This window comes from Centroberyx gerrardi, chromosome 18 (genome assembly GCF_048128805.1).
Source record: "Centroberyx gerrardi isolate f3 chromosome 18, fCenGer3.hap1.cur.20231027, whole genome shotgun sequence".
Lineage (NCBI taxonomy): Eukaryota > Metazoa > Chordata > Actinopteri > Beryciformes > Berycidae > Centroberyx > Centroberyx gerrardi.
The window spans coordinates 9860717-9884196 of NC_136014.1; the positions used below are offsets into that span (position 1 = coordinate 9860717).

At 44.7% G+C, this 23480-nt stretch overlaps 3 protein-coding genes and 1 non-coding gene across 5 annotated transcripts in view; 3 read left to right on the forward strand and 1 right to left on the reverse strand.

The window, feature by feature from the left end:
- Nucleotides 1–10230, forward strand: part of LOC139928337 (pleckstrin homology domain-containing family G member 1) — a 38325-nt gene extending 28095 nt beyond the window's left edge. For both annotated transcript variants that reach the window (XM_078289943.1, XM_071920842.2), the window contains exons 6-17: nucleotides 248–398; nucleotides 954–1085; nucleotides 2220–2402; nucleotides 2517–2612; nucleotides 3051–3137; nucleotides 3575–3608; nucleotides 3761–3853; nucleotides 3960–4021; nucleotides 4143–4334; nucleotides 4558–4677; nucleotides 4800–6660; nucleotides 6935–10230. In XM_078289943.1, the coding sequence (XP_078146069.1) occupies nucleotides 248–398; nucleotides 954–1085; nucleotides 2220–2402; nucleotides 2517–2612; nucleotides 3051–3137; nucleotides 3575–3608; nucleotides 3761–3853; nucleotides 3960–4021; nucleotides 4143–4334; nucleotides 4558–4677; nucleotides 4800–6660; nucleotides 6935–7947 (4024 nt within the window). In that variant the 3' untranslated portion in view covers nucleotides 7948–10230. The remainder of the gene's footprint in view (nucleotides 1–247; nucleotides 399–953; nucleotides 1086–2219; nucleotides 2403–2516; nucleotides 2613–3050; nucleotides 3138–3574; nucleotides 3609–3760; nucleotides 3854–3959; nucleotides 4022–4142; nucleotides 4335–4557; nucleotides 4678–4799; nucleotides 6661–6934) is intronic.
- A 2009-nt stretch (nucleotides 10231–12239) lies between these two features.
- tcp1 (t-complex 1) lies at nucleotides 12240–18132 on the forward strand. Its single transcript, XM_071920355.2, has 12 exons — nucleotides 12240–12335; nucleotides 12829–12914; nucleotides 13042–13170; nucleotides 13596–13693; nucleotides 13801–13911; nucleotides 14398–14579; nucleotides 14950–15076; nucleotides 15626–15801; nucleotides 15912–16035; nucleotides 16783–16975; nucleotides 17156–17319; nucleotides 17675–18132. Exons 1-12 carry the CDS (start codon nucleotides 12263–12265, stop codon nucleotides 17886–17888), a joined length of 1677 nt encoding a protein of 558 aa, XP_071776456.1. The 5' UTR covers nucleotides 12240–12262; the 3' UTR covers nucleotides 17889–18132.
- Nucleotides 12586–12724, forward strand: LOC139928566 (small nucleolar RNA SNORA29). Its single transcript, XR_011785378.1, has one exon. It is a non-coding gene; the product is annotated as a small nucleolar RNA SNORA29 (small nucleolar RNA).
- A 66-nt stretch (nucleotides 18133–18198) lies between the features above and the next one.
- Nucleotides 18199–23206, reverse strand: acat2 (acetyl-CoA acetyltransferase 2). Its single transcript, XM_071920568.2, has 9 exons — nucleotides 23088–23206; nucleotides 21852–21986; nucleotides 21515–21696; nucleotides 20971–21088; nucleotides 20713–20856; nucleotides 20492–20614; nucleotides 20151–20305; nucleotides 19937–20047; nucleotides 18199–19383 (listed from the first exon to the last, which is right to left on the reverse strand). The coding sequence occupies exons 1-9, from the start codon at nucleotides 23134–23136 to the stop codon at nucleotides 19213–19215; spliced, it is 1188 nt and encodes a 395-aa protein (XP_071776669.1). The 5' UTR covers nucleotides 23137–23206; the 3' UTR covers nucleotides 18199–19212.
- Between the last annotated feature and the right edge of the window lie 274 nt (nucleotides 23207–23480).

The window sequence follows — 23480 nt, forward strand, 5'->3', positions numbered from 1 at the left end:
AGAGAGAGGGAGAGGGAGAGGGAGGGAGAGATCCTATCATCCCATCTCTATCGGTTTGATTTTCCTTCAAGGCTTTTCAGGGCTCCTTTTTTTTTTCTTCAGTGTTTCAGGTCAGGACACAGAGTACAACTCCCAATTATTTCCATTGTCAAATTATGGTTTACTACTTTTTTCCCTGTTGTTTTATTTTTTTTTCTCTCTTCTCATCACATCCCTGCAACACCATGCGCTGTGCTCCTCTCCGCAGGTCGGTGGCTGTGCTGACAGAGTGCATGAGGAACAAGGCGTTGGCCAAGTTTTTCCGCGAGCGCCAGGAATCTCTGCGGCACTCCTTGCCCCTGGGCTCCTACCTGCTCAAGCCAGTGCAGAGGATCCTCAAGTACCACCTACTGCTGCATGTACGTCTGTTTGTCTCACACACACACACACACTGAAACACACACACACACACACACACTGACACACACACACACACAACAAACTGATCCCTACCCACAGAAATGCAAGCACAGGCACTCACTTGTACATGTACACACGCATACACACACACACTCAAAGGCACACAATGCTTGACTGATGTTTACATATATACTAATACAAATGTGTGTGTGATTGGCTTTGTGTACAGTTAAATAGCAGTCTATTTTTGACTCGGCCTGCCCAATTGACAAGCCGGTTACAATGGAGAGGCCAACTGCTTAGGCATATGGCGCTCAGCGTGTGTGTTCCTGTGTATGTGCGCCTGTAAATTCATGTATGTGCTTGCATTAGAGTGTGTGTTTGTGTCCAGAATGGGTGCGTATGGGTACACGCATGTGTGTGCGACCGTTTGCGCGCGGCTTAACGAACGTGCGCCATGCTTGCGCGACGTGTGTGCGAGTGTGTGAGCAGCATGTGTGTTCGTATAAGTGCTAACCCCCAGCGGTGTGTGTGTGTGTGTGTGTGTTGTGCAGGAGATAGCCAACCACATGGAGAAGGACACAGAGACCTATGAGGTTGTGCAGGAAGCCATAGACACCATGCAGAGAGTGGCTTGGCACATCAACGACATGAAGAGGAAGCACGAGCACGCCGTTAGGTTACAGGTACGAGAGCACACACACACACACACACACACACACACACACACTCAAGTAAGGATGAAGACACAGTGTTATTCTAGTTTTATAGAAATTAAAGAAGCATTTACTCCATTTCAAGGACCATTTCAGTCCAGTTGGGACTTTGTCAGAGTGAATTCTGACAAACGACTGTAGTGCAACTAGTTTGAAACCTTAGTTCAATCCATAAATGGCATGTGTGATTTCCTTCATGATGTAGGATTTCCTTCATGGAGATGTTTTAAATCCCCAAGCTTTCCCCGTCTCTCATTATTTCTATAATTAAAACAGACATTGTAGTTTCGAGCCTTCCGAGGAGCCAATTTCTTTTTCTCTTTTTTTTTTTATTGTTTTGCGGAACGGTTATGTCGTCTCCAGGTTTGAATTAGCCGGCCCTCTGATCCTCCCCACGTCTCTTACGCAAGGCACTGGGTTTTCCACTGGGCTAATGATGGCTTTTGCATAAGGAGGACACATAAAAGGGAAAGTTGTTTCTTTTATCAGCTGGGAGCCAGAAGGGTCAGATGAATGCAGGAATGTGCGTGGAAGCGTTTAACTCCGAGTTCTGGAGAAAGGGTTGGCTGTTCCCGAATCTTCTTTTCTTTTTTTTTTATTGTTTTCCTCTTCACTATCATTTCGCTCACTACTTGCCCTTTCACCGTGTTCTTTTTTACTTTTTGTTAATCTTTTTGTTTTTACTTGCCTTCTATCCCTCCCTCCATCCAATAACAAAACACACCCATTCTCTCTCTCCCTCCTGTCTTTGAACACACACACACACACACACACACACACACACACACACACACACACACACACACACACACATATACTCCTCGCTCACTACCATTCATTTTCTGCCTCAGGCATCTTTTTATTTATTTTAGTTTTTCCTACCCCATTTACACTTTCGCTGAGTTTTGTCGTCATCTATTTTCTATTACCCAGTTCAGCTGAATTTTTGCTCATCATCCTGTTTATTTTTCCTGAGGTGTTTTTAGAAGCCCCTTGTTTTTTTTACCTCCCATGCACAATCCATTTTTTTCTGTTTTATAATTTTTTGTGCATGTGCATATGAATAAACTGCGCACCCTCTCTGTATTCCTCTGCTCTCTGCAGGAGATCCAGAGCCTGCTGACCAACTGGAAGGGCCCTGATCTGATTGGCTACGGAGAGCTGGTTCTAGAGGGAACGTTCCGTCTGCAGCGGGCCAAGAACGAGAGAACCCTCTTCCTGTTTGACAAGCTTCTGCTGGTCACCAAGAAACGGGAGGAAACCTACACATACAAGGCCCACATCCTGGTCAGTCATGCAGCTCGAAGCCCACACGAGAAGCTACACACACATACACACACACACCCTTTTCTGCTCAGTAACAGTATTTTTAATATAGGACTCTCCACCTGTTCTTTGCAGTGCTGTAACCTGATGCTGGTGGAAGTTATTCCTAAAGAACCGCTGAGTTTCAGCGTGTTCCACTACAAGAACCCCAAGCTGCAGCACACAGTACAGGTAAACCAACATTGCGCAAGGAAGCACACCGCATAACCAAAGCCAGTCAACATATTGTGACTGTGATTACACGTTCTGTTGAAACTGTTTAGCTACCAGAAACATGGAACAAGAGTGCAATCAGAAACGGTGACCACCATCTGCAGGTGTCTCACTGTTTTGTAGAGCGGCCAAGCTCACCGCACTGAGCTGCTCAGGCATGTTGAGTGTTTAAAGGCTACTGTCAGCCATTGTTGTTCCTTAACCATAGTGTTTTGGACAAGCACTGAAAATGAAAAGGTAATCTGTGTTACGTAAGAAAGCCTCAGAAGAAAACAAGGAATGTTCCAAATTTTGGGGGGTTTATCCTAATCTTCTGAACCTTCTTTTTAAGTTTGCATGTCTAATGGTTGTCTCTTATCTTGTCCTCTGCAATGCGTTGTGCTCTGCCCCCCCCAGGCAAAATCGCAGCAGGACAAGCGCATGTGGATCTTACACCTCAAGAGACTCATACTTGAAAACCATCCGGCCAAAATCCCTGCCAAGGTAAGAGCAGCCAGTCTCTGTCTGAGCACTCGCTGATGTCGTAAACAAAGACTTTGAGTGGGATGTGTTGGAACTGTCACTCCTTTTCGCCCACGCTCTTGTCCTTTTCCATCTTTCTCTTCTTACCCCTTCTTTTTCCCTCATTCTTTTCCTGTACTATAGTTACTTCCTCCTTTTATTTACAATCGCTCCTCTGTCAAAGGCAGATGCCTTTGCTCTTTGGCCAAGTGCAAGTGGAAAATGATGTTGTTGGTGGGTTGTTGAGAAGGTTCATTGTAATTACACAAAGGGGGGGCTGCTTGTAAAACTTCATGCTTGTTCAACTCTGTTTGGTGAAGACTGTGCTGTGGTGCCACCTAGTGGCAAAGCCTATGTTTACCCCCTGGGAAGTCCTGTTTATTCCACACTCATTTTACCTTCTATAACTTCAATTCTAGGCCAAGCAAGCCATTTTGGAGATGGATGCTATGCGTAAGTGCTAAATTACTTGTGACTTAAGATGGAAAAGAATTATTGCCTTCATGTTCTTTTATGTATTGAAATTAAACTGCCACACTTATACTTTTATTACATTTTTATTCTGTAGGCGTTGTGTAACATTATCTCTTCTGTTATTTCTCCAGATCACCCAGGGTTTCACTACAGCCCTGATGGGGACAAGAAGGACTCCCCTCAAACCAAGGAGGGTCCTACCCCTCGTAGAGCACGCAGGAAGGGTGAGAGATGTTGAATTTACTGAATTTGAAAAATCAAAGCACTTTGTATGACTGAACTTTGATTAAGCTGCAATGAATCATTAATTAATTTCCTATCTCCCCCCAGAACCTTTATCCAAATTACTGAAGAACGCTAAGCAGAGTGCTGCCAACGCAGATGGTCAGAAGGTGAGTTGTGAACAGAGATGATGAACAGATTAAGGTGGAGGAACATGAGCACACACACACACACACACACACATCCATGGACATTGTTTAACCAAACTCTTGCAAACCCACTCCTCTCCAGCGGACAAGTCTAGGTGCCACCCTGCTCTCTCCAATGTCCCAGCTGGCTCTGGGCACGATTGGTCGCAGCCGCAGCCTCATCAACCAATCACAGGAGTCCCTGGACCCTGGCGATCACTACGACCACAGTGACAGAGAGGAAGGGGAGGAGCCACATCAGCAAGATGCTGATGATGAGGATGATAGTGGCCTGGTGAGTTAATCCTGCCCGAAATGAGTGTCCTAATTTTGGCTTTGACCATACATGACATTTGAATTACATAGAAATACATCACATTGACATTAATTTTAAGGGAGCCCCCACCAACAGAGTTTAAATTTGAATCTTTATGTTCATTTGATTCCATATAAAAAAGATAGTCACTAATCCTTTAACCATGGTGTTTATATTGAAAATATTGTAACTCTGCTTTCAGGGAGGTGGAAAGAGGCTGCGAGTCCCTGGCAAAAGCAGCAGGAAGAGGCTGAACCCTCAGGCATCTGTGGATAGCATAGATCAGTGGAAAACCTTCAACATGAGTTCCTCAGACCTTCAGGTAACAATTCACAGACGCATAGTGGTACATGAGAAACTGAATCCACTTGTACTACAAGCCTTTTTATACACAACTGCACATAAAACAAATAACTTCATTCGCTTTCCTTCCCCTCTCCTCAGAGAGCCAGAGAGTCACTAGTGAAGGAGGTAAGCCACCACCCTCCGCTCCTCAGGACGCCTCATGTGATGGAGGAACCTCCAGACTCCCCTATTCCCTCCCTCCTGGTCCCAGGAGGCGACAACCAAGTGAGGAACATCTGGGCAGACCACCGGGCTCGCAGGGCCATGTTCCCCACCCGCCAGCGCACCATGCAGCCTGATGATGAGGAAGAGGACATCTACCAGATGTTTGTGCCCACTGAGCCCAGCGGGCCAGAACCGGAGACGCCCAGGGAGAGGACAGAGGTCACCTCGTCGCCCAGGTCAGCTCGGCCCTGCAGCTGGCACGTAGAACAGGTGCCCATTGTGCAGATAGACCCTCCACCCGATGGGAGCAGAGTTCTGCGAAGGGCGAGCAGCGTGGGGGAGAAGGCAACAGAGGCTCGACAGAGCCCCGATGACACCCAGCCCGGTCACAGCAACCTGGAAGTGATCCACACCGAATCATCCAGCAATGACATATCTGAATCATCCTCAGCAGAGCAGCTGACAATAGATGATATTGAAAATGTATATGACAACATCAGCTATGAGGACCTAAAGAGCATGGGCCTGATCAGGAGGGACCAGGAGGGACGGCAGTCTCGGAAGGAGAAGTCTAAAGACACACGGGGTTCCCAGGGCCAGGCAGCAGGGGTGCTAGCTGCTCCAGAGGTTGCAGGGGCCACAGAGCCTATGATCGAACCAGACACTTCCTCGGAGAGCAACCGGTCCTCCACACAGGAGGGGGGGCAGTTCGGGACATGCGAGCTCAAGATAGTGGAGGAGAACATTTATGACACCATCTGTTTCAGGGAGCCCCCACCAACAGAACTTAAGGGAATGAGTCAAGGGAACAAACTGGAGCAAGAGCGGGACAGTCTGCTGGCCTCTGAACCAGACCTGACTGAAAGCCTTAGAGGGTTTGTGTCTGAGGAGAGCCTCCATTTTGGAGAGGATGAAGGGCCAGATGCCCCCCATCCTGTCCCATGTCCCTCAGAACCAGATTATTCCTCCTCCTCTGCTTCTGAGACATTCTCCCAGCGTTCACACACAGGGGATAAGATGTCAGAGCAGGTCGACGAGATCTGGAACGACCTGGAAAACTACATCAAGAACAATGAGAAGAAAGCTGACCGACTGCCTGCCGCCTTCCCCGTCAGTAGCAGTGAGTCACCTAAGAAGGCCTCCTCGGTCAAGAACAGCCCTACAAAGAGCCCCCCTGTAATTAGCCCCCAGGCAGCCAGCCTTCCTACCAGGAGTCCCCCAGCACATCAGCCTAAGCCCCCGTCCATCTCCACTGCACCGTCTTTCACCATCCCAATCATTAACCTCCCTGAGCTTCTAAGTGAAGGCCCCTCTGAAGAAGAAAACCACTGCCCCCCTCCCCCTTCGCTCCCCGAGCCCGTCACCCCAGAGCCCCTCCCAGGCACCGTGAAGAGCATCCGCAACAGACTGGCTCGCCTCAGCAGCGGCAGTTTCCGCCTAGAGGACGATGATCTGGTGGAGCTTCCCCCGCGCAACGCCCCACCGAGGGACAATCCTCTCAAGGACCTCCATAGCCTGTTTCCTGGGGAGCTGGCAGGCCTGGACTCGCCCCTGGCCTCCTCCTCTCTCCTGCTGGGTGAGTCTGTGGACTTCCCCCTGGAGCTGATGGACAAGTCCAAGAACCGGGTGTTCCTGATGGCGCGGCAGTACAGCCAGAAGATCAAGAAAGCCAACCAGCTGCTGCGCATGAGGAGCATGGACCCCGGAGATTCTTGTAGTCGGGCCAGAACTGAAAAGAAGCAGAAAGACCTGGCAGCCATCTTAGAGGAAAAGAAACAAGGGGGCGCAGCCATAGGTAACAGAAAATGATATATTTAGCTCACAATAAGTTAATTTCTAACTCAATATCCTATTGTCATAATATCACATTTCTTTGCTGAGGGATGGGTGATAGTATTGTGCTGTGTATGTTCTTCTCTCCATGTTTCTGAGAACTCCAGGAAAGATCTGAATAAACAATGAAGACTAAACCAAAACATTTTTATGTTTAAGAATAAGAATGAAAAATGCAAACATACCATATTCATACCATTACACCTTCTTTACATTATCTGTATCCCCTCTTCCAGGTGCAAGGATAGCAGAGTACTCCCATCTCTATGACCAGGTAGTGTTTAAGGACTCTGCTGGGCCAGGCGGTCAGACCTCTGTTGGCCCACACCACGCCCATCCAGGGCTGCCGTCCTCTCCGTCCATGCCTGAGACCTCCCTGGAGGAGGACTGGCTCCACTCCACCTACAGCAATGGAGAGCTGGCCAGCTTCGTCTCCTGGCCCAACGAGGTGGGGGAGGCTCGGGCCTCTTCCACCCCGCAGCGCAGACTTACCCCCGCCTGCTCCGTCCCCGCTCTCAAGACCCTCCCTCCCGCTCCCACCACCCCACCGTCCCAGAGATGGAGCGCGTGCATGTCGGCGCCCAGCGAGAAAGAGGAGCACGTGTACAGCTCCATTAAGAGACATCCTTCCTTTAACGCCCCCTCCTCGTCCTGCGCAACGACTTCCCCGCACAATCGCTGTCAGTCCACCAGCTCTCTGGGCGACCAGCAGCAGGAGAAGAACAACCAGTCCGGATCCAAACGGAACGGACCCACTGCGGACCGGTCCTCAGAGAGACTCCACGGTCCCAGTCTGGGCCGGGCTGGCCGGCAGAGCAGCCTCCCGGAGCGGTCCAGCCAGGGACAGTCGGACCTCACCTTACAGGACGGTCAACAGGTGGTGGTCCTCAACCGGGCGTCCGCACTGAGCATACTCACCGCCACACAGAACTACCTGGCCAACTTCAAGGACAACGGGGACGACGACGACGACTACGTGGAGATCCGCTCCGAGGACGAGAGCGAACAGGAGCAGGACAGGTTGGCGCAGCGGAACGGCGGCTCGGCGGTTCTGACGGAACAGAACCGGGGTCTTGTCCAGTCCCAGAGTCTGCCGTGCACCCCGGTGCGCTCCTGCCACCCCCTGAGCGCTCTGGAGCGCGAACGTCTCGAGAAGTACCTGTGGAGCGAGCCGCAGCAGAACCAGCCCAAGATCGTCCAATCTCTGAGGGAGAAGTTCCAGTGTCTGAGCTCCAGTAGCTTCGCCTGAGTCTATATGACGACTGAAAGCCAAATATATATCAACTTACAGCATATAGCAACAAGAGGGACGCTCCAGCTTTGCCTGAATGCCCTGTGTCAACACCAACACTGCAGACCACAAAGAACAAACTAATACTCCACAAATGCAATACATCTCTCTTAACACAGATCAGTAGCTGTTTCTTCCTTTGCAGCCACGATATTTGTAGAATCCTTGGTGATTTACCTATCTTTGCTGTTACATGGCTTCTGTCAAAGTAAAACCTGTAATACTATTAATGCCTGACTAATTCAAATGGTCAAAATGCCACATGTCAAATCCTGCATGTGAGCTGCCCTAGCACTTCCAGGTTCAAACAGTCTTCCATGCATGTTTCAAAGAGTCGTGATCTGAAGAAAAACAGTTACCAAGGAGTGGTCAAATCAATCATTCTCTAAGCTGTATGCAAAGCCATGCAGTCTTACCTGAGTGGGTTTTAAGATTTAAAGGGATGCATAGGACATAACACTTTTATCACTTTACACGCCCAGCCTTGTAGAGATAATTGGAGTCATATGGATTGATTCTGCTGGAGTTACAGAGGATTTGTACCAATGAACTGTACTGTACAAATAGCCCTGCGAATCTTACTGATGATATAGAATCCTTTCTGTGTCCAACATCAACATAAAACTGAAGTATAGGTATCAAAGGTTCGATGACTCTTTGGCGGATTTTGACTCCCCATGTTTTAGAGTTCCTCTTCAATCATGATTTTTTTTAAAGCTATTTCTTTTAAATTACCGTTAAGGTTATTTTAACTGCAGTTACAGCACTAGTTAATCTTAACCTGTATAGGAGAGATGATCCACATGACTCGTTTTCAGTGGTGGCTAGTGTTTTTTTGCTTACACTATCAAACGACTCTGAACAAGCAGCTTTACAAATTTGCAATACGCTACTCAGGATAGAAATGTAGCACTATTTACAGCTTGTTAGCAATAATAGTAACAAAAAGGATGCAACTCTAAAGAAAACATGTTGGTTATTATGAGATCCACTAGGCTGAATATAACTAACGATGGGCATGTACAAACCGTAGACCTACAAGTCTATTTGAAGTTATTGTATTTCTCTCTACCACCTTTGTCATCGATAGAGTGTCATGCTTTAAAATCAAGACAAGATGCTGATATTTCAGATATTCTATAAGCAGCCGTAGGACTTCGTATTTATTTTGAATCTGTGAGCAAATCTGAAATGTTTTTAAGTTTATCGGTCCGGGGCATCCGTCATGTAGAGTGAAATGTGCATCTCAACAAAGGGATGATTTTTTTTTTTTTTTTAATCTTACTAATTTTAAACTTTGTTTTTAAGAGGGACCATGGAGGAGAGCATTAAGGCGAGTTAGTTAAAAGACTACAGTACTGTATTTGGTGTACATTTGATGTTCTTTTTTTTTTTCTTTTTTTTTTTAACTCAAATGGATAGAGTCAGCCATTTGTTTACTTTGTTTACTTTATGGGACACTCCCTACTGTCACACTACTGATATTGCATAGACCCATCCCACCCACCTCAGCACACATTCACCGAATGATAGATGGTCAAATAAATAATGTTCACACAACACAATTGTTTTCTTTTCCCCTTGAAGTAACCCCGGTATTTGCAACACACACTTGTCGAAACCGTTTAATTTTGAACAAGTCACTTAAAATGTCTTATTTATTTGAAAGCATCCCTGTTATTTAGCCCCTTATCACTGTTACTACAAGCCACAGACAGTTTGTACATGAAAGTAAAGCGTATTTATTAAAGGACGGTTTTAGTCTAATTTAGGGGCGCTCACAAAATTTGAATCCAATACTGTGAATGTTATCAAAAATGTTAGTTTTCTATCACGCACTGTTAAACACTAGTTCCTTATCACAATAATACATGAAAAGTTGGAATGCACAACATCATAGCCTACTGTTCATATCAAGAAATATGCATCAAAAACAAATTAAGAATATGAAGTATGTTGCTTTTTTTTATGTTCTCATTGTACATTTTTGTCCTCTTTCACTGGTGGGGATTGTCAGTCTTCATTGACTCTTTTTTTGCACTTTTCTTTCTTTTTTTACATTTTACTTGTAAACACTTTGTAAAGATGTACATTTTAGGAAAGTTATTCTTGTATGCCATAGGTATGCTTTATAATGCTTTAATGTTTAAGTTAAGTGTACTGTATTTTTTTAACTGCCTAGTTGTCATTGCTCAAGAAAACAATGTATTGGAGGTAATAAATAAATTCAAATTAAACTCATCTTCATGTGTTTTGGTTATGACTGAATAAAAAAGTTCTTCACTTCATTGCGTATGATTCACAGCATCCGATGACCATTCAGAGGTTTATTATTGTCAGAAATGCCAGCATGAAGGACACACACTGCATAGGGATATTACATAATAGCTGTTTTTTTCTATCTAGCAACTTGGATTTACCACAGAATAAAATTAAATGAAAACTGGATGCAATATGAGCAGTTATTGCTGGGGCTACATACTACTGTAAAGGCTCAAACATCATTAAATATGCAAAATTAATCATCTTGTATATAAGAACAACAGCCAGAAAATAGGACAAATTTAAAGATCATATCCAGCATTATGTATAGGAATGGGTTTAGATATGAATATAGTCAACTAGTAGATCCTGGTTCATTCAGTGACCACAATTAACAACAGGCAGCTCCCACTCACCAATAGCAGACATAGTGTAGCCTAACGGGTACAAAATTATTCAAATTCTATTGCTATGAAATGTTTACGCTATGAAGAGTGTACATACATAGATAGATCCTTATTTTCATTGTCGGGGCATAAGCAGGGAAGTGCGTGCCCGTCCCATACTGTGTCCTTTACTGTGTCCAAATTATGGCTTGGCAGCGCCACATAGTCAGGTTTTCCTCGTATAACGCTGTTAATGTTGCTCCACATTAAGAGATAAATGTAGGGTGTCTGAGAGAGAGAAAAACACACAGACTCTTAAAAATAAACTCTTATATTACTTATCACTTATTACTTATTCAGACTTGCTGATGTGCTGCCATGTTCTGTGCTCTAGGCCAGTGGTTCTCAACATGGGGTCCAGGGACCACCAGTAGTCCTTGAGGGGATTCCAGGGGGTCCCCAGCAAATGTATGTAAGTAAATTGAGGTGCCCTTGAGCAAGGCCCTTAACCCCAACCGCTCCAGTGGAGCTGCTCAGTGGCCAGCAGATTAGACTGTGGTTGTACTGATCAGCTTCCAGGTGTGAATGTGTGTGAATGTGATCAGGGCGTTCCTGAAAAAGAGAGCATTGCTCTCAGTGAAACTCCCCTGAATAAATAAAGGTTAAAAAAAATAAAAATAAAAAAAATAAAAATTAAATTAACACAATTAGAGAATGTAGAAGAATCACTATTTTGATCATAGTTTCACTGTTATCTCTCTACCTACAGTACAGATAGTCATGGAATTCTGGACAAAATCATATCTAACAATAAAAAATATTCTCAGATTTGGGTCAGAGAGAAAAAATCTCATCAAATGTGGGTCCATGGCTCTAATATGTACTAAATTAGGGGTCCTTGATATGAAAAAGGCTGAGAATCACTGCTCTAGGCTGATATTGGATTGGATTTGTCGATACTGAGCCGAAACTATAACTTCCTTTGACTCTAACATTTGCATACTTTCTGTCAATTCAGTTCTCTTCATAGATAGATAGATAGATAGATAGATAGATAGATAGATAGATAGATAGAAAAAAAAGACACATGAAAGTTATGCGTTGTACTGAAGTTCGGAGTCATCTTAAGACATTTGCTTATAAAATAGTTAATTTTTTGAGGACAGAATCATTTATGTTTTTCACATAATTGCCTGATGAATTTCCATTTTGCAAAATGGATATACGTATCGCCAGAGCCATTTGGAATGAAACCCTGGTACACTTCAATATTATCCAATTTTGCAAAATCAACAGCAGAGGGCGAGCTTCACACACGACAGGCTCCAAAAGGAGGAAACGAGAACGTAAAGGGCTGTTTGGAGACATGTCGGGAAATGTAGTTCATAATATAAATACCGTTACAAAATGTCAGTTTCAGGTTTGATAAGTGAACTGATTGACAAGATCGTTTAATCCAAATGTACAGTCTATGTCCTCCATATGACTGAAAGCAGTCATACTGGCAGGTCATGTTTTTATAGATTTTCTTCTCGAACTTTCTGGTTAATGCGGGCTGCGTTGTGCCGGTTTACCCAGAATCCCTTGCATCACTTCCTTTCTTCTCCGTTGTGTGGTGGTCCAAAATGTCGCTGTTAGATGGTCCGTTAAACGTGCTCGGCCAGAGAACAACTGGCGAATCTGTTCGTACTCAAAATGGTGAGTTAATATGCTGTTGTACTTCGTGTTTCAGTTACATTTCACTTTGTGTCTGAGTGTGACTGATAACGGACAGAATAAACTGATTCAGAAGCTGTATGTAGCACGTGCGGATTATGCTAGCTAGGCTTCTGCCTCCTCTCTACCAAATTCTGCACAGTGAAGCCGGTAATTTGCAAGGTAGAATGTGGTAGCCACTTTACTCCAGAGATACTATTTCTGGATTGATGCCTCAGCCAAAACTCCCCTTGATCCCATTTAAGTACCGTCCACTCGCTTTCCCATGAATGGACGGCTATGCTAACGGGATAGAAAGAACCCTGTCACGGTCTGAAGGTGTGGCTGCTTTATTGTGCGCCCCGCTAAATGAAGCGACAGAACAGTGCCATGGCAATAATGCAAACACGAGTTGGAGATGTGTATGGTTGCACTATTACATTTAAAAAGTTGTCCCCAAATGTTTAGTCATACTTATTTGGTTACGTGTTCGCAGTTATGGCCGCAGCATCCATCGCCAACATTGTCAAGAGTTCTCTTGGACCCGTTGGGCTTGACAAGATGTTGGTGGACGACATTGGGGTTAGTGGCACTTTCAATTATATTCACTGTGCTTACAGTATCACTCCTCCACACTAGTCTGTTCACCTTACAACAGACTCTGAGGGCTGAAGTGTTCATCAGTCGTGTCTCGTGGTTGTATTGACAGGACGTGACCATCACCAATGATGGAGCAACCATCCTGAAGCTGCTGGAAGTGGAGCACCCAGCCGCTAAGGTGCTGTGTGAGCTGGCTGACCTGCAGGACAAGGAGGTCGGGGATGGGACCACCTCTGTGGTGAGTAGGGTCAACAGCTGCTCTGAGAATGTGGCAAAGGACTTGGGATCAGTGTGCTACTGGTTATCCATTCTCCTGCAGTGCGAGGGAGAAGGAAGTGTGCTTGTTTGACTTCGCCTCAGTATAATACTGATTTGCTGGAGAAAGTGTGCTGGCATGTATTAATTGTTCTGTGGTGTCCTGTTTTAGTACCGCACATCTGCCTTTGCTCCGGATGCGTGGCTATGCTAACGGGATAGAGTGACTGTCCTTCATTGTCTGAAGGGGTTGAGCAGCCTCACTTCTGCTGCCCCTAATAAAATGATGGCACAGTGTAATGTCCATAATTCTGTCATATTCTAGTTGTAGCAAAGTACTCAAAGTAAGAATATGAGGCCAATTTTCATTTCTTGTTTATAATCTCTTGTCTTGTTGCATTCCTCTAGGTGATTATTGCTGCAGAGTTGCTAAAGAGTGCAGATGAGTTGGTGAAGCAGAAGATCCACCCCACATCAGTCATCAGTGGATACCGTCTGGCTTGCAAGTAAGAAACTGAGACGCACTACTTTGTCGTTGTGCATTTCGAGTAGAATGTCAAGATGGTACAAGAATGTTTAACAGTTAACTTAATTTGTCATTTACATCCTCCAGGGAGGCGGTGCGCTACATCAATGAGAATCTCACCATCGGGACAGACGACCTGGGCAGGGAGTGCCTGATCAATGCAGCCAAGACCTCCATGTCCTCCAAAATCATCGGAGTGTATCCTTCCTGCTATAATAGGCAGTGTAGAAAATGTTTTGATCCAGCCCACCCAGTCACTCATTTTTGTACATATTTAGTTATTAACCACATGTTGCATTTTAAAATATGCACGGTTAATTGGTTTGGTTCTGGCTGTCTTTTTGCAGACATGTTGAGTGTGTTGGCACTGAGCACAGTTTGGGATGGATGCCATTTAGCAGTTCTTGACTACTGTATTTTAATTTGTCAGGAATGATCTCTGCTGAGGATTTTGGGGGGTACAATTCAATCACTGATGAAGAAAAGCAGGCCACACCCATCAACTGCTAGATTCAAAATGTGATTAACAATGAATATGAGCAGAAAAAGATGTATTTGTGGGGCTGGCTCCAGACATAAAAATGATACCTCACAAGCAGAATATATTTCTGCAAACTTAAATTATATCTTTTTGTGTGCACCACTCACCCAAATGTTTACCTGCCTTGACCCCGGAGCCCTCAGTGATGCAGACTTCTTTGCTAACATGGTGGTGGATGCTGCCTTGGCCGTGAAGTTTGTGGACAGCAAGGGCGTGGCCAGATATCCCATCAACTCGGTCAACGTGCTGAAAGCCCACGGCCGCAGCCAGAAAGAGAGTTTCCTGGTCAATGGGTACGCAGTGAACTGCACAGTTGGCTCACAAGGTGCGTTGGTTATAATGCATATTAGTGATATGAATTGTAGAACTTGAAAAATGCATCACAATTGATTTAACTCCCATTTAAATTTGCTGCTATGTCTCCTGATGGCGTATGCAGTGATACGCGTGGGAGACAGTACACTGACTTTGAAAGGAATGTAGTTGGAGTGGTTTGTCTATAAACTGTGGCGCCTCCTTTCTGGCCAGACAAAAGAATACCAGCCGGAAATAAAAGAATAACACTTGTTTGAGTATGTTAGTGTTTTGGTTCCTGCAGTGTATAGTTGTTTACTTGTATTGTATGCTTAATTTAAATGACTCATCAGATTTTTCTCATGTTTGACTTTTTTATTTTATATTCTGTTGTTCCAAAGGCATGGTAAAGCGCGTGGTCAACGCCAAGATCGCCTGCCTGGACTTCAGCCTGCAGAAGACCAAGATGAAGATGGGAGTCCATGTCATTATCAACGACCCAGAAAAGCTGGACCAGATCAGACAGAGGTGGGTACCAGCATATTTCTCTTTCTCTCTCGTATATACACACACATGCCTAAGGATAATCCCATTTAAATTTGCTGTGACGCTAACTCAATAGTGTACACAGTGATACGCGTGGGAGAAAACATAATCAGCCCCGAGTCAAGGCAGCTGCTTCTTCTGAGCTGTTGTACCACTTTTGTGGGCTGGACAACTTTTGAGTACAAGACGCCTGTGCATGCAAGATTGCAGTTCAGTCACAGCACTTGGCACATATCACTAAAGTGATAAAGAACAATTTAAAAAATATATATAACTATGTAAATGTGTATATAGGTTGATGTGTAATTATAGGTTAGCGCCCATAGTTTGTCTTGCACTGTCACTTTGGACTGTATGTGATCTCCTGTTTTCCTTTTACCCTGTGAATCAGTATGTACTGTAAAACTATGTTTTTACTGTCTCTGCACTGATGCTACCATGGCAAATGACCGCACATTCATTGTATTGGCTGATTGGTGATTCTGGTTATCACCGGCTAAACTGAAACAACACCTGTGTTTGCTGTTCTAGGGAGTCTGATATCACCAAGGAGAGGATCCAGAAGATCCTGGCATCAGGCGCCAATGTCATCCTGACCACCGGTGGCATCGACGACATGTGTCTGAAGTACTTTGTGGATGTGGGAGCCATGGCTGTCAGAAGGGTTCTCAAGAGGGACCTCAAACGCATCGCCAAGGCAACAGGAGGTAACACGGAAGCATTCTGTAGCTTGTGCTGATCGGCTTCCTTACTGCCAGTGCTTGGACTAAGAGCTGTGTCAGTATTTTGACGGTCAGTTGTGTTTGTTCGTCCTCAGCCGTCCTCTGCCCTTCCCTGACCAATCTGGAGGGAGAGGAGACATTTGAGGCCACCATGCTGGGCCAGGCTGAGGAGGTCGTGCAGGAACGCGTCTGTGACGATGAGCTCATCCTTGTCAAGAAGTAAGAACTGCGACTATATGAAGCAATGTTATACAGTATCTCAAATCAAAGACTTTTATACTTTTGTAATAATAAAATGCAAGAATTGGATAGTAATGTCAAAATGCCTTCATGGTAAGACAAAACATTTCCAGTACAAGCAAGTACACCTACCTTTAGGTCTGATAGCAGTTGTGACAAAGGAGTACGATGAACAGGATTTACAGCAAGATTTGTAGTCTTAATTCTTATACCCTCTAGATCCAAAGACAGATCCCACATGTAAAACAATCTTGAACTGCGACAGCTGAGCTCAGACAGCTATATAATGAAATATTCTACATACAAAATATTAATTACAATATTTTACAAGCCATGCAAATTATATCAGCCATTATCTTGAGAATACATTCCAGTATTATAGAAGGCAAAAAAAAAGTAAATATTTAAATATCCATGCCCACATTGAAGTTTCTACGGTGCTGCCGTTTGGTAGCATATGCTCATACATTCAATTAATGCTAACTAGATAATTTCAAAAGGAACGCAGTTTGAGTTTTGGCATTTAACTAAGAATGCCCATCATTAGCAGCTATTATAGATCATTATCCTGAATTTTTTTTATGGGAATAAATATCACCATGGAGCCTAGATATCCATTTGGGCCTGTTTGCAGCTGCAGAGTCTTGTGTTTTGTTCAAGCTCTGCATTCAGCACATTGTTAACTCTTCGCTGGTTCTGTCTTCTCCCATCACTCTACTCCCTCAGCACTAAAGCACGTACATCCGCCTCCATCATTTTGCGCGGGGCCAACGACTTCATGTGTGACGAGATGGAGCGCTCGCTGCACGACGCCCTGTGTGTTGTAAAGAGGGTGCTGGAGTCGAAGTCTGTAGTGCCAGGAGGAGGCGCTGTGGAGGCCGCTCTGTCCATCTACCTGGAGAACTATGCCACCAGCATGGTGAGGAATTGTTGGGTGCTTGCTTTTAAAGAGAAGAGATGTTTTACCATTGGCATTCTGTCGCATTGTAACCAAATGCTCAGTTTCCTCTTAATGAAACGGTTAAAACTTCATCCAGTGTCATAACTGCATTGGTAATGCATAGCTGAAATATGTTGCTCATCGGTGTTGTGTCCTCAGGGTTCCCGGGAGCAGCTGGCCATTGCTGAGTTTGCTCGCTCTCTCCTGGTCATCCCCAAGACGCTGGCTGTGAACGCAGCGCAGGACTCCACTGATCTGGTGGCCAAGCTCCGCGCCTTCCACAACGAGGCCCAGGTTAACCCTGAACGCAAGAACCTCAAATGGTGAGTCTGTTGTCTCACAGCGCTGCTCGTGATATTGAATTATCCGTGTGCAAGTTGCCCATGAGATGTTGCTAGTGACATGGAACTGTTCAGTGTTTAGTCCTGTGTACTGATTGCCTCTAAGCCTAGTAGAATGCCCACTCACTGAATCTCGCTCCCAGCTACTTTTGAGTAGTGTAATATGAGTCTTTTTCAGAAACACTGCACAAAACGTGAATTTTCCTTTGTCATTTTTTTTACTTAATCTCAGGTGCAGTGTAAAGTTTTATTTTCAATGTGCATATACTTGTTTTTTATGTCTGTAGCTGTAGAACATAAATAACGTAGAACATTAATAAACCTTTGTCTCCTGTAGGATTGGTCTGGACCTGGTGAACGGCAAGCCTAGAGACAACCGTCAGGCTGGCGTGTACGAGCCCACCATGGTCAAGACCAAGAGCCTCAAGTTCGCCACCGAGGCCGCCATCACCATCCTCCGCATTGACGACCTCATCAAGCTGTTCCCGGAACAGAAGGAGGGCGGATCCTCATACAGAGACGCTGTGCAGTCAGGATCTCTGCAGGGTTAAAAGGCCCCGATTGGTTCTGATGTCTCATCGTTGTCCTAGTCCGCTAGGCTTAACGTCTGTGTATTTATACATAAAGAGCTCTTCATGGCTGTCGTTCTAGTGTAGGCCGTGCACTTTGCCTGTTTACTGTTTACCCACCCCCCTCCCATGGAACATCCCGCTACCACAAGAACTGTAACTGATCTTTTTTTGGACACTTAATAAACCTCCAATGGTTGTAAATGACCGTTGATTTGTTAATTCATTTTGGCTGGCTGTGTTTCATTATGCAGGCTTTGGTGAATGAGTTTCAAAGAAGTACCAGACTCTATTGGTTAGAATTCTTTATTGATATGTTACACCATAAGATTTCAGTAAATATTTTCACATCGCAACATCATTTTCACAAACATCTGGTTATCTACAGGAAGCACTGGGGAACAGCAGGCTAGCATACTTAGCCTTAGGCACGTATTTCAAGGTTGTAGTCTACACTATTGAGCTGAGAAGGAAGGTCCATGGGTAGGACTCCGTAAGGGAAGTTCATGGAATGTTAAAGTATCAGATGTTAAAAGTCTTTACAGCAAGTAAAATCTATTGAGGACTGGGCACAATTTACCAGAAATGATTAGTCTGCTAGTGTGAGTTCATTCACTAAAGGAAAGGTCGAGGATTTTCAGAAGCTGTCCTATTGGCCATTATTAAAGCCTCGTCTTAGATATTTAAAAAGATTTCAGTCTTTGTTTCTTCTATCAGCTTTACTAGTTAATATTTGAAAGCAGAAGAAAGAGAGAAATGCTCATTCTTCATTGACTTACACTAGCATTGCAAACAAATGCTAATTTGGGTGTGGTGTCAGTTTCTCAAACAGGATGAAAACCTGTCCTTGAAAGAAGATTGAATAGTGATCAATATGATTGAATTAAAAGCTGTATTTATCTTTTTCTAACAAGTTAAGACCAGTGAAGCTGTCAGTAAAGACTAGTTTCTCATCTGATTAGGTACCATTTGTACTGACTTAACGACAGACTGACCTAAAATCTCCCAACCACAGATTTTAAGTCACTTGCTACATGGCAGGGACCTGAGATTGTAAAATCGAATTTAAGTTTCAGTTCACAGTGAGTAATGCAGACTTGACTGAAGAGCCAGTCTTACTGTTGGATAACATCCAGCAAGCACAACATGTACTTCACTTATACCTCAAGTACAGCGACTGGAAGAGTCATGGTAAACAACTGTTACCATTTTAAACCATATCCCGCAGTTCTGTAAACAATAAGTTCCGGTTCCCTTGAAAAAAATGGCAGTGATGCCATCCGAAAAGCCACATCAGCCGATCATCTTACACCCTCTCCACACACATGGCGATGCCCATCCCTCCTCCGATGCAGAGGGACGCCACGCCCTTGCGGCCTCCGGTCCTCTGGAGCGCGTGCAGCAGGGTCACCAGCACTCTGCAGCCAGACATACCGAGGGGATGGCCCAGAGAGATGGCACCGCCGCTCACATTCACCTGAGGAGAGGAGGATAAGAAGAGGTGTGAGTGTTACCAAACCTGAAGAGTTACATTCCAGAACAAGATATCCACCAGATGGGACACCAAACCCCACAAAACGACTGCTGGCATGAAAGTAAAGCTCGATTTTTATTGATTTTTACTGAAGACCTCTGCTGACAATTGAGCATATCAACATTTTTGATGATATTATTAGTTGTGTTTTTGAAATATAGAGCACTAAATTTTTCAAAATGGATACATAGTGTTTGGGAACAAAACTCTTCATGTCTTCGATGTATAATGTTCATGGAGTGACATTGGTAGCCCACTTTTGACACTCACAGCCAACTTCAAATGAATTACAGGTATGGGTTAAGTGTTGTTGATGGACACTGCAGGGATTGGACTCCTCACCTCTTGTTTACATGACAGTCTCTCCAACCACTAAGCTGTTTCTCTTGCTGCTACTTTATGTATCGCTAACTTGTGGGCTAACATAATAAAGACTTTCCTTAAAAACTCAATACAATAACGCAATATATTATCCATGAGGGGCAGCAGGACTTACCTTGTCTTTGTTCAGGCCAAGCTCTTTGACTACAGCGATGGACTGGGCAGCAAAAGCTTCATTGATTTCAAATAAGTCAACCTGCTCCAGCTGCCAGCCTGCTTTCTCAACCTAATAGAGGGGGGGAAAAGATAGAAATGAAAGAATATTAAAAACAGAGTAACCTTTACTGAACTGTTGCTGCATATTTAGGCATTGCTGACTTGGTTCTCACCGCTTTCCTGATGGCTGGTATCGGTCCGGTCCCCATGATTGACGGGTCAAGGCCAGCTTGAGCCCAAGATGTGATTCTGGCCATGGGTTTTATGCCTCGCCTCTCAGCCTCTGATTGGCTCATGAGGACGGTCGCCGCTGCTCCATCATTTATACCTAACATAAAGAGATAAAATCATCTTTAAAAAATGCTGTGTAATGTTAACAATGCATTTAGATAGCAGGCGGGCACTAAAAATAGAAAGCAGAGTGGTTCACTGGCAGACGGCCATTTGATTAGAGAGAAACCTCGGTGACATCGTCACTATGTGCATCAAGGATGCTGAGCGTCCGCTCCAATACCTGATGCGTTGCCGGCGGTGACTGTGCCGCTGCTGTCCTTTACGAAGCAGGGTCTGAGCTTGGACATGGCGTCCATGTTGCTGCCGTGGCGAGGAAACTCGTCCACCTTCACCTCCACTGGACCTGAGGGAGAGAGGAAAAACTTCACATTGCGGCACAGATGTGGCAATTTCTCCGCTGAAATACAAGGATTAATTTAGTATTCATTAATAATTCCTTGCCTTTTCTGGACGGCACCACGACTGGGACAATCTCCTGATCAAAATGTCCTGCTTTCTGGGCAGCCTCTGCTTTGTTCTGGGACTGGACGGCGAACTGGTCCTGCTCCTCCCGACTGACGCCCCACTGCTTCGCCACATTCTCCGCTGATTAAAGATATGAAGAGTTGTCACAACAAGAAAAAACGACTGAGGTGTCACTACGCAATATAAAAGCACTGATCACTATGCAGAAATGTCAATTAACTCTGCCGTCCAGACCTGTGATGCCCATGTGGTAGCCATGGAAGGCGTCTGTCAGGCCATCAGCCACTAGAGCGTCCTCCAGGGAGGCGTCACCCATCCTCACTCCTGTCCTCATCTGCAGCATGTGAGGAGTCTGAGGGGGTCAAAGGGAAAACATACAGTTTACACCTCTTTAGTTTAGGCAGTATTGGTAAGGATATTCCTCTCTTTTCTCCTCATTCTTTGTACCCTACAGAGACTGGTTAGCATACTAATTCACCCATGTCTGTTGCTGCCTTCAAATGCTCCTCATAAGCTCCTACTTCCAAGTTATGAAGTTGTAAATACAAATTATTGTGCAAGTGATTTTAGTTGGACATAACAAAATGTAACAAAACAAAAAACCCTGTAACAAAAGTAGTTTTTGCACATCAGTCTGTAGTATTTACCACTTTGCTGGAGTGTTCATGTGCACTAATGTGTGAATTACTATATTTCCGACAGCACCTGAAAGCAGCGTATTCCCCTAAACCCACATATCCCTTCCTGACAGCAAATGCGTCTGCCCATGGCTTCTTACCCTGCTCATGCTCTCCATGCCCCCTGCCACCACCACAGCGGACTCTCCGGTCTGGATGGACTGCGCTCCCAGACACACGGCCTTCAGCCCGGAGCCGCACACCATCTGGCAGGCCCAGGCCGGGACGGGGTAGGGGATACCCGCCCCGACGCTGGCCTGGCGCGCCGGGTTCTGCCCATGACCTGAAAAATAAAAAGGAGGATGTGTGAAGGCTGAGTGAGCGGCAGAAATATTGCAACAGAGAAGTCGGATCAGGCTGATATTTGCTCAATACATGGATATGGGAGCACTGCCACGCATGAGCACACTTTTATCTCGGTGGTTTCCTAAGCTTTACCTGCTGTTAGGACGTGTCCCATGATAACCTCGGACACCTCTTCTGGCCTGAGCCCGGCCCGCTTCAGAACGTCCTTGATCACCACTGAGCACAGGTCATGCAGAGGCACCGTGGACAGAGCGCCGTTGAAGGACCCTTTGGGGGGAAATTATTATAGTATAAATATATCATATAATCAGGGATGTAATGGAATGTCAACCAAACACTATTATACTGGTGGAAGAGACTTGGACGGTATGAAATTTGAATTCACAGAGAAGACATGGGTGTGAATATTTTCAGAGAATGTAAATTCCAACATGCAAGTTCTCAGGTGTTTTCCTACTATAATACCTTCAGAAAAGAAAATGGTGGGTAAACTATGACCTCCACTATGTCCTCATGAGGCAAACAACCACCAATAAAAACAAAAAACAAATATATTTTTTTTTATATTTTCAGATAAGCATTCACTTATGCTTTTTCCCTGAAAGGCCCTGTTCTCTCATAACTTACATCAGTTTGATACACATACACACTCAGTATGTACAGTAAGTGTACAATGAATTTACATCATAAAGATCCGCCTTTTCTTTACCTCTACATCACTGCAAATAATCCTGCAATGACAGAAGCCTAAATGGCACTTTGTTGTGATAACTGCCAAAAAAATAATGTAATATCATCACATATATGCATTATAAATAGGTAATAATAATGGAAAAAGTCAAAAGCTATTATAAATATCTGTGATAATAAAGTGTGCCATTTGGCTCCAACATTTAGAGATGGCTGTTTTGTTAAACTGACTATATACTGGGAAGACACAGATATAAAAACACGCCCAACTTCCTCCTGACATGTTAATAGGAAGCCAATGGTGGAAAGGTCCTGTTCCGTGGCACTATGACCAGTCAGCCAATCACTGCCTCGAAAATAATCTGGACAGGTGAGGGAGCCAATCACGGCCCCGCAAGACTCAAGTGTATCTGATTGAATGACATCAACCACTTTGCCAAATTAAACTATAAGACTACTGGTGAAATTTGCCAACAGAGCTCGTGTTACTAAATGCGCTAGAATTAAGTACATAAAATCAATTCTTTCACTTAATCCTGCAATCCTAGATTGGTAATTTGACCACAATAACGAGCCAATGACAAGCCATAGCAGAGCAATGGTAAAGTAGCTATGTTAGATCTGCTGCAAACTGTTTTACGATGAACGTGCATGGTAGTGGGGAATATTATACTGCACCAATTGGGGTCCTTGCAGCAGAGACGATGACGACCGGATCAGTGTTCATTCTGATAGACGGCTTGGCTGGATTCCTTGTCTGGGACTGCAGCTCCTGTCCTGAGGCTGTGTGCACTGTGGTGTGCTCTGTTGGTACTGCCTGCTGTCAGCTCCGCACCGAGAGGGATATACAATATACAACTATGTTGGTGGGGAAAGGCACCAGAGCGCCACCGCGTGTGCTGGAGGATAAATGTCCATTCATGAAATTAACACTGGACTGCATAAACCAAGGGCCCTGAAATGCATAGTACATATTAGATCATTTAATAAGATTTTGTCCCAAGGAACCCCATCTGTATGTAGGTAATTATGATTATGAATTATCTATATTGTTGGTTGTGACAGAGCAGT